Source organism: Biomphalaria glabrata, chromosome 18 (assembly GCF_947242115.1).
Source record: "Biomphalaria glabrata chromosome 18, xgBioGlab47.1, whole genome shotgun sequence".
Taxonomy (NCBI): Eukaryota; Metazoa; Mollusca; class Gastropoda; family Planorbidae; genus Biomphalaria; species Biomphalaria glabrata.
Window position 1 is genome coordinate 13,139,846 of NC_074728.1, and position 16,098 is coordinate 13,155,943.

The window sequence follows — 16,098 nt, forward strand, 5'->3', positions numbered from 1 at the left end:
ACATGTTATTCCAGAGAATACTAGTAGTGTTTGTGCAACTTTGGAGAAGCGATTAGGGACTCTATATAAGCCAGAAAGTTAATGTGAAAGTCAGTCGTATGGAGTCGTGAGTGAGCCGTTACAGTCGATACAGACTATGTAAGACGTGTGCGGCTCTGTGGAAGAGAAATGTGTACGACTCGGTGCAAGTTAACTAGGGTAGAGTTAACTGGAGTGGACTACTGTCGTTAAAGTCTATACAGCGAACTACAGTGGACTTGAGCCGTTACAGTCGATACAGTCGATGTAAGACGTGTGCGGCTCTGATTCGGTAGACTTGAGTGCGACTAGGTTCAGCTTTAGGAGACCTGGAGCGACACTGGGAAGTGTGTCGTTGGTCTGTTCTGTGGAATACGGCTCGAGGAAAGTTGAGAAGAGATGAATTGCAACGAAGTGAAGAGATGAATTGCAACGAAGTATAGCTAACTGTAAACTGACAGATATTGTACATTCTTCTACACTACATGTTACAGTGACGAATTGTTAGAGTTCATAGTCATTAAAGTTATATGAAACTGAAAGTTTAGTGGTCAAGTTCTTTACAGTGTTTTTATTTGTGTGCCTACTAATACTTCTAGCCAGAAGATTCAGAAATACGTAACAATTGGTGTCAGAAGTGGGATCTTTCTGGCTAGAATGTATTCCACCAAACTTCTTATTGAACTTGACATGAAAGAACTTAGACAAGAGCTTCGAGAAAGAGGTCTACAGCTTAACGGAAATAAGGAAACGCTAACAGCACGTCTCAGACAAGCCCTGTTGGAGGAAGATGAGAATCCGGACACCTGTCAATTTGAAATCAAGCCTAATATGACGGAGCTCCTGAGAACTTTGCAATACAAAATGAACTCGGTGAATGAGAGCATTAAGGAGATAGAATCAGAAATCAACACCCGATTTTCTTCATTTAACCATTTGATCAAAGCCATGAATGAGAATGAACAAATAGTTACCAAGCCCAACAAGACAGAAGAACAAACAAATACGATAAAAGATCAAACTAGAATCATGATTAACGAGTTGCTGAACACCCAACATTATCAGATTGAGTCAACTGATGAAAGAGCTACACCATTGATGAACAGAGAACAATTGTCCAACCAAGGATGTGGCGATACAGACAATTACGATAGGCATGTTGGTGATGGTTGTGCTGTCTTTGACTGTGATAGCAAACCAAATGAATGTGGCCCACAAGAAATGAAAAGAGACGATAGCTGTTATTGTTTCAACGAGAAGCTGAATGAGACAGTTAAAGAAACAAGAGAAGAGACCTATAGTTCAACCGAAGATTTTGCTAGAGATATACCCGATATGAGTACCTCAACCAGCCAGATAGAACAAGATAACGTTGGGTCTGCGTCCAAGCCTGTTGCTGTGGGCCTTAAAGACTTCTGTCTTCTATCTGCCAGTGTCTACGAGAGGAACTCGAAACTTGATTACTGCAACAATGCGTTTGACAAGAACTGTACGTACGTAGCTTTACAAGAAGACTGTGAATGCCAAGAAATACACCAGCAAGGTCTGGACTTAACAGAAGCTTGTCCAGCTGTCAAGATCAGCGCGAGAAGTCCTGGTCAAAGGAAAGGAAACACAATGGAATCTGATGCTGAAGTTGATGGACCTTTGCACGTTGAATGTTATCAACATGCCCCACAGTCGAGTCCTCTAGACTCGGATGAAGGTGATGACGTGTTTGAAAACTTGCCTTCAAGTGGACTTGCAGCTCATTCGCAAAGCACCCATCGAAGAATAATGCTGAAGCAACTTGTTAGATCAACAGTCTTGATGACTACAGCTATGAAATGCAATGCCATCCTATGTGCTAAGTCGCTGCCATCAGCATTGATCGACAGGAAAGCAAGACAACGACAACGACATCAACGCAACCAAAGAAATATCAAATTGAGGAGGCGGAGAAAGCGACACATGCAGAGTGCAACGTGGATGGCTCCAACAAGATCTAGATACAAACCTACCCCTTCTCCCACTGATAGACCCCCACCTGCATTTATGAAACTCCATAGCCCATGTTGTTAGAAAACAAGCCCACCACGTCTCCCACTGATAGACCCCCACCTGCATTTATGAAACTCCATAGCCCATGTTGTTAGAAAACAAGCCCACCACTTCTCCCACTGATAGACCCCCACCTGCACTGATGAAACTCCACAGCCCATGTTTTTAGAAAGATTCTGTCCGGAACCATCAGACCAAAGAAGAAAGCCTTACGAATCAGTTGAAAGTGTGAAGCCACTAATGAATAATCTAAGAACATTCCTCGTGAGAATAGGTTGATGAAGTATAACAGAGGTTTTAGAAGAACGCTAATTAAGTCAGAAGCAAGAAGGACAGAAAAGAAGTAGTTTAAGATGTCAGAATTGTAGTGAGTAACCATCTGTGACAGAACTGTACAAGAAGATCAACCCAACATCGTACAAACCCAAGTCAGTTGCTGTTGTTTAAAAGAAGAGCATGTGAATATTGCTGTACTGTGATGAACTTGGTCATCTCTGAAGAAGCTCTGTAAAAAGATACTTGAAAATGTAAAACTCAGCGAGTGAAGTACGAACTCTTTAGAATGCTGCCCAATGTCGTCATCTGAAGGTCGATGTTTCCATACCAAGATTGAAGAAAACATTTGTGAGGACCTGCTGAAAAATGAGGATTTGGCTCCCATTCTTCTATGGAAAGAAGATGGACAACGGCCAGATTGAAAGAACATCTCTGAGAAGGGGGCAACCACCAAAGCTTCCTACTTGATCGTCGATCGATTTCATCAGTATCGTGATGAAGTAGAATCTGTTCGGGACGAACAGATCTAAGAAGGGGGCAGTGTTACAAATGAACAGTGATAGGTAGAGGTCAACGTATGACCCCGGCGAGATGACACAGCAGCTAGTGTTCCCTGGAATCTACATGTACAAACAAAGACAGGATGTGACGTGTCCACACGTGTTGTTCCAGGGGACGAACAGATCTAAGTAGGGGGACAGTTACTAATGAACAGTGACAGATAAAGGTCACTACGTGTGACCCCGACTTGATGACACTGCAGCGAGTGTTTTCTGGAATCTACGTGTATAAATAAAGACAGGATGTGACGTTTCCTGACATGTTATTCCAGAGAATACTAGGAGTGTTTGTGCAACTTTGGAGAAGCGATTAGGGACTCTATATAAGCCAGAAAGTTAATGTGAAAGTCAGTCGTATGGAGTCGTGAGTGAGCCGTTACAGTCGATACAGACTATGTAAGACGTGTGCGGCTCTGTGGAAGAGAAATGTGTACGACTCGGTGCAAGTTAACTAGGGTAGAGTTAACTGGAGTGGACTACTGTCGTTAAAGTCTATACAGCGAACTACAGTGGACTTGAGCCGTTACAGTCGATACAGTCGATGTAAGACGTGTGCGGCTCTGATTCGGTAGACTTGAGTGCGACTAGGTTCAGCTTTAGGAGACCTGGAGCGACACTGGGAAGTGTGTCGTTGGTCTGTTCTGTGGAATACGGCTCGAGGAAAGTTGAGAAGAGATGAATTGCAACGAAGTGAAGAGATGAATTGCAACGAAGTATAGCTAACTGTAAACTGACAGATATTGTACATTCTTCTACACTACATGTTACAGTGACGAATTGTTAGAGTTCATAGTCATTAAAGTTATATGAAACTGAAAGTTTAGTGGTCAAGTTCTTTACAGTGTTTTTATTTGTGTGCCTACTAATACTTCTAGCCAGAAGATTCAGAAATACGTAACAATATGATATACAATTTATGGGCTGTAGGCTACTGTATAGAAATGCTTGGGCCGATTTTGACATCCAGTCCGCCCCTGGCAAGAATATTTATAGTCAGACAAATTTATTAATGTATTCGGTTATATTACATAGTTTCATTTAGTACAAAGAAAAGAAAAAAAGTAAAAACAAAAACTGCTCTTGGTGAGAACTCAACCTAGTACGTTTAGCTTTAAAAGCCAACACTCAATCGGAATGCCACACGGCCGATATAAATCAATTAAAATACGGTTATAAAAACGTACGACTTAAATTTGCTTTTCAAAAGATAAATCTACAAAATATTTTTTTTTACTTTTTTCTTTTCTTTGTAATAAATGAAAATATGTACTACGCTAACCGAATACATGAAATATTTCCCTTGATTTTGGCGTTGTCATACCAATCATATCCCATTTGTCTTTTTTGATTGCCTGTTCACTTGGTGTTTGCTGGGCTGTTTACAATAGACTGTAGTTATTTTTTTTGACCACTTCGTATCTATTAGGTGTCGTAACCATTTCTTGGTAAGTGCCTTCACCTTTGCCTGCTTTGCTATTTGGTAATCTCCTTGTATCTGCGCGATGCGATTTTCCACGTCGCCTCCTCCTTACGCCGCTTCTGCGGCTTGCGAAATATGTCTTAAAGCTACAGAACCACAATCTTCAAATACAAAAACAAAATTTTATAAAATACTCTGAAAGACACAAAGATAAAGGCACATTCCTCGTCCCATATGCTATGACAAATTTGTACAAATACTCCTTCTTCCCTAGTGCTATTAGAGCATGGAATGGGTTGCCTGAGCTAACCAGGAAAACCAGTGACTTGGCAGAATTTAAGTCATTGGTTAATATGCATGACTAAATGCATGACGCGTAGGACGTAATCATCTTCTTTTTTGAAGTAACGTCTGTATTATATAAGATAAGATAAGAAGATATGTATGACTTGGTTCAAAATCTTTACGTGTTATATTCTAATAGACTATCAAAAGCTATTCTGCGCAATTCTATATTAAAAGAAATCACCAAGCACACAATTCTATAATCCTAAAGTCAAACTAAAAAAAAAAACACCTTCAGATGGCTTATATGGATTTGTCAAGGAAACCCCCCCCCTTTTGTATAAAAACTAAAGCAAACACTAAAGTAGAGATGGGAATCGAACCCCCACTTATTCGTGGGATGTGGAAGTTTATCCAAAACCAACCTCTGTAGATCCCACTGCATTGATGAGACACCAAGTTGAAGCACTGAGTCTAGATGCTCGTTTGTGGGGTTATTACGCAACAATGGTTTCGCCCCTGTCTGCCTGTTAAATGAAGAGATGCAATTACGTTTGGAAGGCGCGTCTGTCAGCCTGATTCAACTTCTGGCCACAGAGGTTCCGTTTGACTTGACAACTTTTATAACTCTTGCAGTCAGTTCGCTATGTCATCCAGCCATACTTCTGGCAGTATCAGTAGTCACCCCCACTAATTGCTATCAAAGGAAAGGAGCCTCCTCCTCCATGATGTCTGAAATGTATTTGAGCAGGCCTTTGCCAGTGGTGGCCCCAATGCATGTTCATCATAGCAGATCTCTTTTCTGTGATTTAAACATTGCTATTGAGCTGCAAACAAGTAGAAAGAGATGAGCGCTATCAAACATGTCGGCGCTGATAGTAAACATTTCCAGCTTTTCTGCTCTATCTCTTAGTTTTTAATTGAGATTCCTAATGGCCATGCGAAGAAGTGTGGTGGCTTCAACTGCATTCTTATTTGCATTTCATCCATCACTGATAGTAACCCACTAAAGCATTCCCCACATGTCGAAAAAAGGCTTCATTTCACGACTTAAAATGTGACCAACTCTGTACCATGCTCTTACCGCTGACTCATTTTCTTGTCCCTTCTTGGTCAATATTTTCGTCAATCCTCCAATCTCTGCGTGTTTTTTAGGTATTTTTTTCTTGGTGGCTCAAACTAAGAATGCCGCAATATTTGTTTATGTTTTTCATTTCATGATGCTGTTTAAAGTTACGTTCTTTATAAGCAGCCACAAACATCTTTATATTGGCTTATTTTCATGCTCCATAACAAGGCAAAGATCTGTCCAACTTTTCCTGGTAGTTTCTACATTCAGAGTCTACTTTTCGTTTCTTCAACTCTCCCATTTCATTGACGTACAAATATTAAATGCTACGGTACAATTCGCTGTGAATCAAAAGAAGACCCAGGAAACCCAGGAAATGTCGCTCGACCATTCTTGTTGATCACATGACAACTTCCGGCGTGACTGGACTGAGAAGTATTTACTTTACATGTTTCTTGAAACGTATCCAGTCATCGCATTTGATCGTCACGGTTGACCGCTCATCTAGCGCTGGCCTGGGGCGATTTGCGTCGGCTGACTACACACACACACACACACTAATATCCCTATCAGAACCAAAGGAATAAAATTGTTTTTGTGTCTGCTGGTTTTTTGTGATATCCTCTTTGTGGTGATAAAATGTTGAAACCATGAAGAAGAGGATGAGTTGTCATCCTTAAACATTTTTATAGCTTTCTTAGCTATGTTTTTCTCAAATAGGTTGTCCAAGTGGGGCTTACTACTTACTACGCATTTCACCAATTTAGTTCTAAACCTGCCCGCAAAAATCTTTTCACAGATGTGCTTAAATACGATGTGGATGTAATAATAATCATGATAGAGAGGCAGAGATCAATGGTACGTAGAAATATTACTTCGGCACAATAGTATGAAAATGTTACTGTCATTACTTAACGCCTTTTATTTTTTATCTTGAACACTCTTTCATTCAAAAAGATTATAACATACCTGCAGATCTGATTTTATAGTTGCTAATAAAAGTTTGTTAATTTCATGTCTCATGCATAGGTGTTATTTATGAGCACCACCTCATGGTGTCAAAGCAAAGTTATTATTGGCTTAGAGATATAGGCAAGGCACATAGCCCGCATGGGGGAAGACCGTAGTTCTCTTTTTGGTGAGCTAATGGGTAGACAGTGTAACAGAGGATCCGACCAGCCGAGGCGCCTGTTGGCTTGAAATGACATAGAAGAGTGCACCAGGCAGCAGGCGGTTTAGAAAATAGACAGGGAGAGTTTTTTTTTTTTTACAAAGGCAGCAGGATACACATTTGAGGCCAAAAGGAAATCTACTGCCGTGGACAGCCGAAGGCGGCAAAAAAAAAATCCTAAACGGAACACAGGTAGACAACGGTTATGTCTGCAATTGATGTGGCAAAATATGTGGGTCACAGCTAGACCTGCGTATCCACGTGACATACTGCACTTCTCCATTAAAAAAACAAAATCTTTCAGACTGACAGATACAGGCCTACCTGTCTCGCCGAGTTTCCTGAAAACCACAGTCTCAGAATTGAACTGTGTATTGAAACGTTCATTGTGATTGACTAAGGATGTGTACAAAACTTGGTTTGGGATGATGTGAAGGGTGACAATCTGAGGAAGAAAGAAAACATAATGAAAAACAAATATTTTGAAACAAGAACTGAACAATTTAAAAATTCTGATGCTATTTTTTGTTTACTACATATCCAATAATAAAAGAAACTTGTTGCTAATCATTGTAAGAGTCATTCTCGGGCTAAAAAAAAAGCATGCTAGGTTTATCGTTAGAATGAGGCCCATTTAATTAAATTTAAAAAAGTGGGTGTTCCGGCCATAATAAATATTTTAAAGCCTGTGAACAAATCACTGGGAGTAACCGGTGTGTAGTGTTAGTCAACTATATACTCGCAAGATACCACTCATTGATCACGTGATCTTTTAAACTGTTGTATGTATCCGTATCAAATTCCGTACACTGGTTACTTTTACCACCTAGGCGCTCAGTAAAAATGGGTTTTGACAGATTCGCAAAAAACTGAAGTCCGCTATCCCCGATAAACCGCAAGTTTTCTATCAAACCTTTGTATTTTATTTTCGTATTTCTCCAAAAGAACCTAGTCTAATTAAAAAGCATAAATAGAAATATGTCACAAAGTCCGTATTTTTAAAGCCATTTTTTTACTTTTTTCCCCAAGTCTACTTATTTTTAATATGTGTTACTTCGTATCGCTTCCTTGTCGACGCCGTCTAAATAAAAAAAAAGGAAGGCATCCTGGTCGTGTGGTTTGCGCGCTGGACTGTCGTTCGGATTTATCGATGGTCTCGGGTTCAAACCCTGCCCGCTCTCATCCACCATCGTCCTGCGGAAGGTTTGGGCTAGGATGTAAATTATATTCAACTCTGAAGGAACATCCGAAGCATGTACAACATTTTACAAACAAAATACTGCAAGCGGGCCACATCCGGCTCGCGACGTGGTTTCATCCGGCTCGCCGAAACGTCGGCAAAAAGTGAAGAAAATAGCCTTCTTCAAGAAAGGTTTGAGGGTCCTCACTTTTTCTCAGATGTATTGATACTATGACCTTTAACATTTGTACATTTATGAAATGGGAGAGCCGAAGAAACTACTAAGGACTTTCAATTTAGAATCTAGAAGGACAAGCGAACGATCTTTACTTATTTGTGGAACAGAATATTAATACAACATGTTGGTTGAATAAAGAAAGTGTGGCTTTTAAATAAAACAACAACATATAAACGGCATGTATCAAACAAATATGGCGGCATTTTTGGTTTGAGCCGCGAATAAAAGATTTTAGACTACACCTAGAGATTGGAGCATTGATGAGAATATTTACCAATAACAAAATGAGTCGCTGGTTAGCTAGCTACATTTTAAGTAGAGAAATGAAGTCATTTTTAGACGCGTAAAAATAAAAAGAGATGACTTTCAGATATCCCATTAATGAATGCAAGTACTATATTCAAATAAAATTGTTTCAGGTCAATTTCATTTTTGTACCATTTCGGTCATGTGACCCGCGACACGAGTGCCGGAAAAACATTTTGGCTTGCAGGCTAAATTTGGTTGGTCATCACTGTTAAAAACATGAAAACGATAGATCTTTTTTTTAAAGGATGCAAATAATATAAATATAAAAAAAAAATAGTTTTTTAAAAACAAAGCTTATACTAAGTGTAGTTGTAGTTATTAGTTTGGAACAGTCAAATTTCTTTTCGGTTTGGGTTTCGGGTTATGTATGTAAGTCTGTGTGAGTATACGTAATTAATCTTTATTTCATTGAAACCCTTCATTCATTCGGATGTTGTTGTTTTTTCTGCCCTAGAAAACTTATTCCTGCAGTTAGTTAAAAACACTAAAAACCCTGCCCTTACCAGCTAGGGGAGTCTCGGGGAGCGCTGTGAGCTCCCCCACGCCCCAGCATTATTTCCGACATTCGAAACTAAGACAAAAAATGCATATACTGCGTTATCTATAGTACATTACTTTACTGTATTTTTCTTCTACTTTTTAGCGGCCCCCGAAAGGGGAAAAGACGCTATTAGTTTTTTGTGAAATGTCTGTCCGTCTGTCCCATTTAGATCACGTAAACTAGACAAGAGTGAAAATCCGACATCACAATATTTTAGTCCATTCAAAGTTCTAATGCAACGGCTACTTTTTTTTTCTAAAAGCGAAAAATCTAATTTTTAAAAATAACTTATGCAAGCAGTTTTATCGTAAAAAAACACTTTTACAACTATTCACTGTTAATAGTAACAAACACTGGAGGCTCTTTAGTAGGGGAGAGAACAATTGGCCATATTTTAAACACATTTTATGCTAACGGTTTTTTATTTTTTGTCAAAACACATCTTTTTTGCATTTGTATTGCTAAGTTAGGTACGTTCTGTCATACTAACTACTATAATTACACGAAAAAAAAAGTTTACTTTTTTTAAAGAGAAAAAATCTATCTAGTATGCATATAAGTTGGGCATAATTTAAAACAACATTTAATAAGTAATTTTTCATATTATCGCGTAAAATACAACGCTATACTTACACCTGACTAAAAAGTATTTTTAGCGGCCCACGAAAGGGGAAAAGACGCTATTAGTTTTGTGTGAAATGTCTGTCCGTCTGTCCCGTTTAGATCTCGTAAACTAGAAAAGATATTGAAAATCCGACATCACAATTTTTTAGACCATTCAAAGTTCTGATGCAACGGCTACTTTTTTTTTCTGAAAGCGAAAAATCTAATTTTTAAAATCAGTTATGCAAGCAATTTTTTAAAGAGAAAAAGCTAATTAGTATGCATTATAAGTTAGACGTAATTTAAAACAAATAGTAATCTTGTAAACATAATTTTCCTAATATTTTTAAGGGGGGGGGCTAATGACCATACGGGATTCGAATAAGACATTGAGCCTTTTCAAAACAATTACATCAATTATAAGGAGAGGCGCGGTAGATACATAGGTAAAGCGCTTGGCTTCCAAACCGGGGGTCCCGGGTTCGAATCCTTGTGAAGACTGGGATTTTCAACTTCGGAATCCTTGGGCGCCTCTAAGTCCACCCAACTCTAATGGGTACCTGAGCAAAGGCGGTTGGTCGTTGTGCTGGCTACATGACACCCTCGCTTACCGTAGGCCACACAAAACAGAGGAACCTTACATCATCTGCCCTATAGACCACAAGGTCTGAAAGGGGAACTAGTTAGGCCAGGTTCACATCTAACTTTGCATTCACTTGCACCTATCCTTTGTTCTGCTGGACCGTTGGGGCACTACACAAGATCTGTCAACCTTCTTTCTCCATTCCTCTCTCTCATTTGTCTTTGATATAATTTTTTTTAATGAAATGTTTTTTTTAATGAGGAATTAGAGATTGACCATTTACAAAGCAATTAGATCAATTAGATATTCATTATAAGACATCAGTTAGACCAGGTTCACATTTCACTTCACATTCACATTCACTTTGGTTATCTGATCCGCTGGGGCGCCACACAAGATCTATCAACCTTTTTTCTCCATTCTTCTCTGTCATTTGTGTTTTATCTGCCTATGTGGGCCACTTCGGCGGCCGATTTTGAGTTTGTGTTTCCACACAAACTGTCTTTATAACCTTGTTTTTTATTGTAGAGGTTTTGACTTCAAAACTCTCTTGGCTACCCTCATGCATTATATCTACTATTTAAAACTAAAACAAAAATGCCTATTCCGAGGAATCTACAGTGCATTATCCCTCTACTCTTCTAATAAAAAATAGTAATTTCAGTATTTGTAGATTTGCCTTTTTTTTTTTTGGAAAGGGGGTTAATCTCAAAATCCTTCTTTGTTACGCTCATACGCTCATGGAATTTGGAGTTTAGATTTTTTATCGAAAAAAGGGAAGTTGTATTGTCAAAACCATCTGTTGTGAGGTTTTAAACTCAAAACAACATGGAAGGGTTTTTTAAACTCATAACTACCTTGGCTACTCTCGTAGATTTGGGTTACTTTTTTTTTCGCTTTAGTTTAATATTGAAGAAAGTTTTTTAAAACTCACCCCCCTCCTTGGCTACTCTCATAGAATTTGCTGACTGTCGGTTGCTTTATTTTTGCTTTTATTGAAGAGGGGGAGGATTAATCTTAAACCCCCCATGGAGGGGATTTGAAGCTCAAAACCCACATTCTCTACAATAAAGAAAATAAAAGAAAAATCAGTTATTTAATACCAGCCCCCTCCCCTGCGGGCGAATTTCATTTCGGGGGGGGGGGGGGGGTAGGGTTAAAAGCCAACCCCCCCCCCCTGCGTTCTACGTCATGGATCTAGACCAACAGCAATAAATCTGTTCGATTAAAAATATTTTGACCAATTGTTTTTGTTTAGCTCTATTTCGTGGTTTTAGCTTTCTCAATGCGCTGTGGTCCTTTCACGTGTCTGGACCAGTTGGGAAAATGGGAGGGGGGGGGGAAAGAAAGGAGTATTTGGGTGAACTTTCCCTTAAGCTTTATACCAAAAATTTCAGTCAAGTACAATGTCTTTCCCTTGTTCGAGAAAATGTGAAATCGGGTGTTTGTGTGTGTTGTAGGGGGTAACGGTCGAAGAGCAACATTGACGATGAGCAAAATGTGGTACTAGAAGTCACGGGTTAATAGCATATGTGTCTATGAGTGTCTGGAGGGGCGTCATAAAGCAGGTCTTTCTAAATCAAGTCAAAGGTTCATGTCGGACAAAAAGGTGAAATAATACAAATGTGGGTTCCAGAAAGAGCAAGAGAGAGGTAAAGAAAAAAAAAAGAGTCTATACAACACTATAAAGTCGAGGAACAAATCAACGGGCGTAGCCGGTGTTTACTGCTAGTTGTTGATATCTTTTGTTAAAAAAATGTTGTTTTTTACAACAGATAGGTGACACTAAAGCTCAACTATCTGTCATTTCTAATCTTTTGGAATCAATAAAGTGGCATGTTCACTTTCTATTTGATATCTTTCTGATTTATTTGAATAGTATTATATCCTAGCCTAAACCTCCCAAAGGATGGTGGGAAACGGTGGCGAGCAGGGTTTGAACCCGAAACCATGGAGACGACAGAGCGCATACCAAACAGCCATCCACTTAACTTACATCCAGCATTAACTTCAAGTTTCCTTGTAGTTCACTTAATTTTTGCACTGGGATCATGTTGAGTGCTTCATCAGACGGAATGAAGAAAGTCACTTGTGGACTATTCAGAACCTGCACAACCTGTCTGTTATAATTGTACTCTCCATCTTCTTCAGATGATCTCTGAAGAATTTCCATGATTTTAGTATAAAACATAAACCTGAAAAAAAAAAAATAGGTGAACTAAAGGGGAATAAAAAAATAGGTGAACTAAATGTGAATTTAGAAAAAGAAGTGATGACAAAAACTTCTCGTTTCACCACTCGTTACAGATTAACTCTATATATATTATTACAGCGTTACAGATTAACTCTCTATATATACTAATACAGCGTTACAGATTAACTCTCTCTATATATGCTATTACAGCGTTACAGATTAACTCTATATATACTATTACAGTATTACAGATTAACTCTATATATACTATTACAGCGTTACAGATTAACTCTATATATACTATTAGAGCGTTACAGATTAACTCTATATATACTATTACAGCGTTACAGATTAACTCTAAATATACTATTACAGCGTTACAGATTAACTCTCTATATATACTATTACAGCGTTACAGATTAACTCTCTATATACTATTACAGCGTTACAGATTAACTCTCTCTATATACTATTACAGCGTTACAGATTAACTCTCTATATACTATTACAGCGTTACAGATTAACTCTCTCTATATACTATTACAGCGTTACAGATTAACTCTCTATATATACTATTACAGCGTTACAGATTAACTCTATATATATACTATTACAGCGTTACAGATTAACTCTCTATATACTATTACAGCGTTAGAGATTAACTCTCTATATATAGTGTTTTAAACCTGGTGGTGGCACAGATGGGGATTGTGGTGTGTGTGTAGTCAGCCGACGCAAATCGCCCCAGGCCAACGTTTGACGAGCGGTGAACCGTGACGAGCTACGACGGTCAACCGAGACGAGTTAACAACATGAAGGTTCGAGTAGGATCGGCGTTGTGAACAGAGCTCAGGAGCGTCCCAGAATGGTTGAGCGACGTTCTGCCCGGTTCTAGAAGGCCAGCAGGGACCCTATATAAAGAGCGAAGGTATCAGAGACGAGTCAGTTACAACTTTCCGATCTACAGTTCGTTACTACGGCTCAGTACAAGTCCGAGACGAGACAGAGAGACCAGTGCAAGAGTTGATACGGCGGCACGGTTATTAACTTGAGAGATATTTGTACAGACTTTACTTGCTGCCAATTGTACAGTATTGGCTGTTATTTTATTGACATTAAACTATTACGTTATTTGGAGCCCTGAGTTGTCAAGTTCTTTCTGTTGGTGGTGCAAGGTGCAGTTTGCAGAGAGCCTGGATAGTGAGATTCGTAACACTGGTGTCAGAAGTGGGATCCTTTTTTTTCCATGGCTCCTATGAAAACGCTCGACCAACTCCTTGTGAACGAACTGAAGCGCGAGCTACGTGATCGAGGGCTGAAGACAAGTGGAAACAAGGAAACATTACAAGCACGCCTTCGGGAGGACCTGGTGGAGGATGAAGCAGATCCGGACACGTATCTTTTTAAAGTCGAACCAGATTTAGAGGAGCTCTTGGACACCATGCTAGGAAACACCAATTCCAAGATAGATGCCATGGACACCAAGGTAGACGCCAAGATAGATGTAATGGCCTCGGGAATCAAAACCGAGTTATTGGCTATGAACCAACGCTTACATGCTGTGGAGGAGAGAATCACCACCATTGACGAACAGATGAATCAGAGGGTCGACAAAGTGGAGAAGGCAATCGAAGAAATGAAAACGCAAGTTCACTGTAAGGACACTAATGCACAGGAAGCGAGTATGATGTCATTTGTGCCTGAAAGCACCGGAATAATGAAGCCCCCCGTATTTGATGGTTCCGTGTCCTGGTCAGTGTACAAGAAGCAATTTGATGCAGCGGCTAAAGTTAACAAATGGAACAGCGAGGAAGAGAAAGCCATCGCCCTTGTGTTATCTCTAAGAGGAAAAGCCTCCGAATTGCTACAGTCTCTACCGAACCAGCAAGACTTCGCGGCTTTGGTACAGGCTATGGAACTCCGATACGGGGATGAACATCTGCAAGAAGTTCATCGCGTGCAACTGAAGACCCGACAACAGCGCCCCGATGAAACACTACAGGAGCTAGAGACAGACATCGAAGGCCTCGCACATCTAGCCTACCCAACCGCCGCACAAGATTTTCTGGAAGTCATTATTACAGACGCTTTCATTGATGCCCTTTGAGACCCCGAGTTGAAGAAAGCTACCAGAGTTAGTGGTAGACGTAAGGCCAGTGAAGCCCTCGTATACGCTCTCTCATATGAAGCCGCCAAAGACGCATCAGGGAGCACTCATCAAGGCCGAAGGCTAGAAGTCAAAGAGGAAGAATTCGCACAACTTGTGAGAAGGGTGACAGAGGCACTAGATGAACGACGAACAAACCAGATACCAGAAAATCAACCTAGGGCTCCTGTACGATGCTGGAATTGGGGTGAACTCGGTCATATACAAAGAAGCTGCACTAGGAGATTTCCACAAACCGGAACCCATCACAGACCAGAAAGGTATGCACGACCAAGTTCCCGGGGCTACCTGGGAAACTAGCACGCGCCGGCTTCAAGGGGCGGAACCCGGCGACACAGAGAATGAGAGCCCCTGCAACCATCATCCCGGTCGCCGTGCTAGGGCAGAGTAAGAGTCTAAAAGTCATCGGGAAAATTGGATGTCAAAACTATCACTTCCTCCTAGATACTGGTGCCTCACGATCAGTCATCCGAACGGATAAAGTGGACAATAGCAAGAAAACGCCAGTTAGGGCCTGCTCGTTGAAAACAGCCAGTGGAGAACTGATGCCCATAAAAGGCCTGATCGACATAACAGTCGTGATCGGGAATCAGTCATTCAAACACGAATTCCTGATTGCTGACGTCACAGATGACTGCATAATAGGCCTCGACTTCATGCTGAAATATGGCTTTTCCTTGAATATCGGCGGAGGCACTTTACAATGTGGGGACCTGGAAGTACCCTTGCTTGGCGACGAGAATGAAGAAGATGGCCGAGTCAGAAGGGTTACGTTGGTGGAAAATACAACCTTGCCTGCTAAGTCGGAAATGATCATTTGGGGGAAAATTGATGAGGACTATCCCACGACAAGAACAGCGCTGGTAGAAAGCTTGGACACCAACCAAAATGGGATAGCAGTAGGAAAGACACTAGTCACGATTGGGAAAGACCAAAAGGTACCCGTAAGAATTATGAACCTCGGCACAGTGGAGAAACGTTTACGGGAAGGAAGCCTCATCGCTGGTTGCCATGCGATAGAGATGATACGAAACTGCAGCAGTGAAAATCCCGACGGAACACTCAAGCTCAGTGAACCACAGGTTACTAAACTTCTGGCAGAAGTCAAAACGATCTTGTCAAAAGAACAGTACACCAAAGCAGAACGATTCCTCAGAGAGTTCTCTGACATATTGCCATCTGATGAAATGGACTTTGGGCGAACAAACCTGATCCAGCATCGAATACACAGGAAACACTAGGCCCATCCGACAACAACCACGTCGCCTGCCGCTAGCAAAACACCAAGAAGCTATGGACATGATAGAACGGATGAGGCAGCAGGGGGTTGTTGAACCATCCAACAGTCCGTGGTGTTCACCCATCGTCTTGGTAAAGAAGAAAGATGGATCCACGCGATTTTGTGTCGACTATAGATTATTAAACGATGCCACACACAAGGACA

At 40.4% G+C, this 16,098-nt stretch overlaps 1 protein-coding gene across 2 annotated transcripts in view; it reads right to left on the reverse strand.

Annotated features, from left to right (window-relative positions):
* LOC106061922 (fasciclin-1-like) overlaps positions 1 to 16,098 on the reverse strand; it is a 139,860-nt gene that overhangs the window by 108,553 nt on the left and 15,209 nt on the right. Inside the window, exons 5-6 of one of the 2 annotated variants that reach the window (XM_056017272.1) lie at positions 12,290 to 12,488; positions 7,164 to 7,284 (exon numbers count right to left, since the gene is read on the reverse strand). The exons of the other annotated variant lie outside the window; for it this stretch is intronic. Coding sequence (XP_055873247.1) covers positions 7,164 to 7,284; positions 12,290 to 12,488 — 320 coding nt within the window. The remainder of the gene's footprint in view (positions 1 to 7,163; positions 7,285 to 12,289; positions 12,489 to 16,098) is intronic. 2 annotated transcript variants of the gene reach the window in all.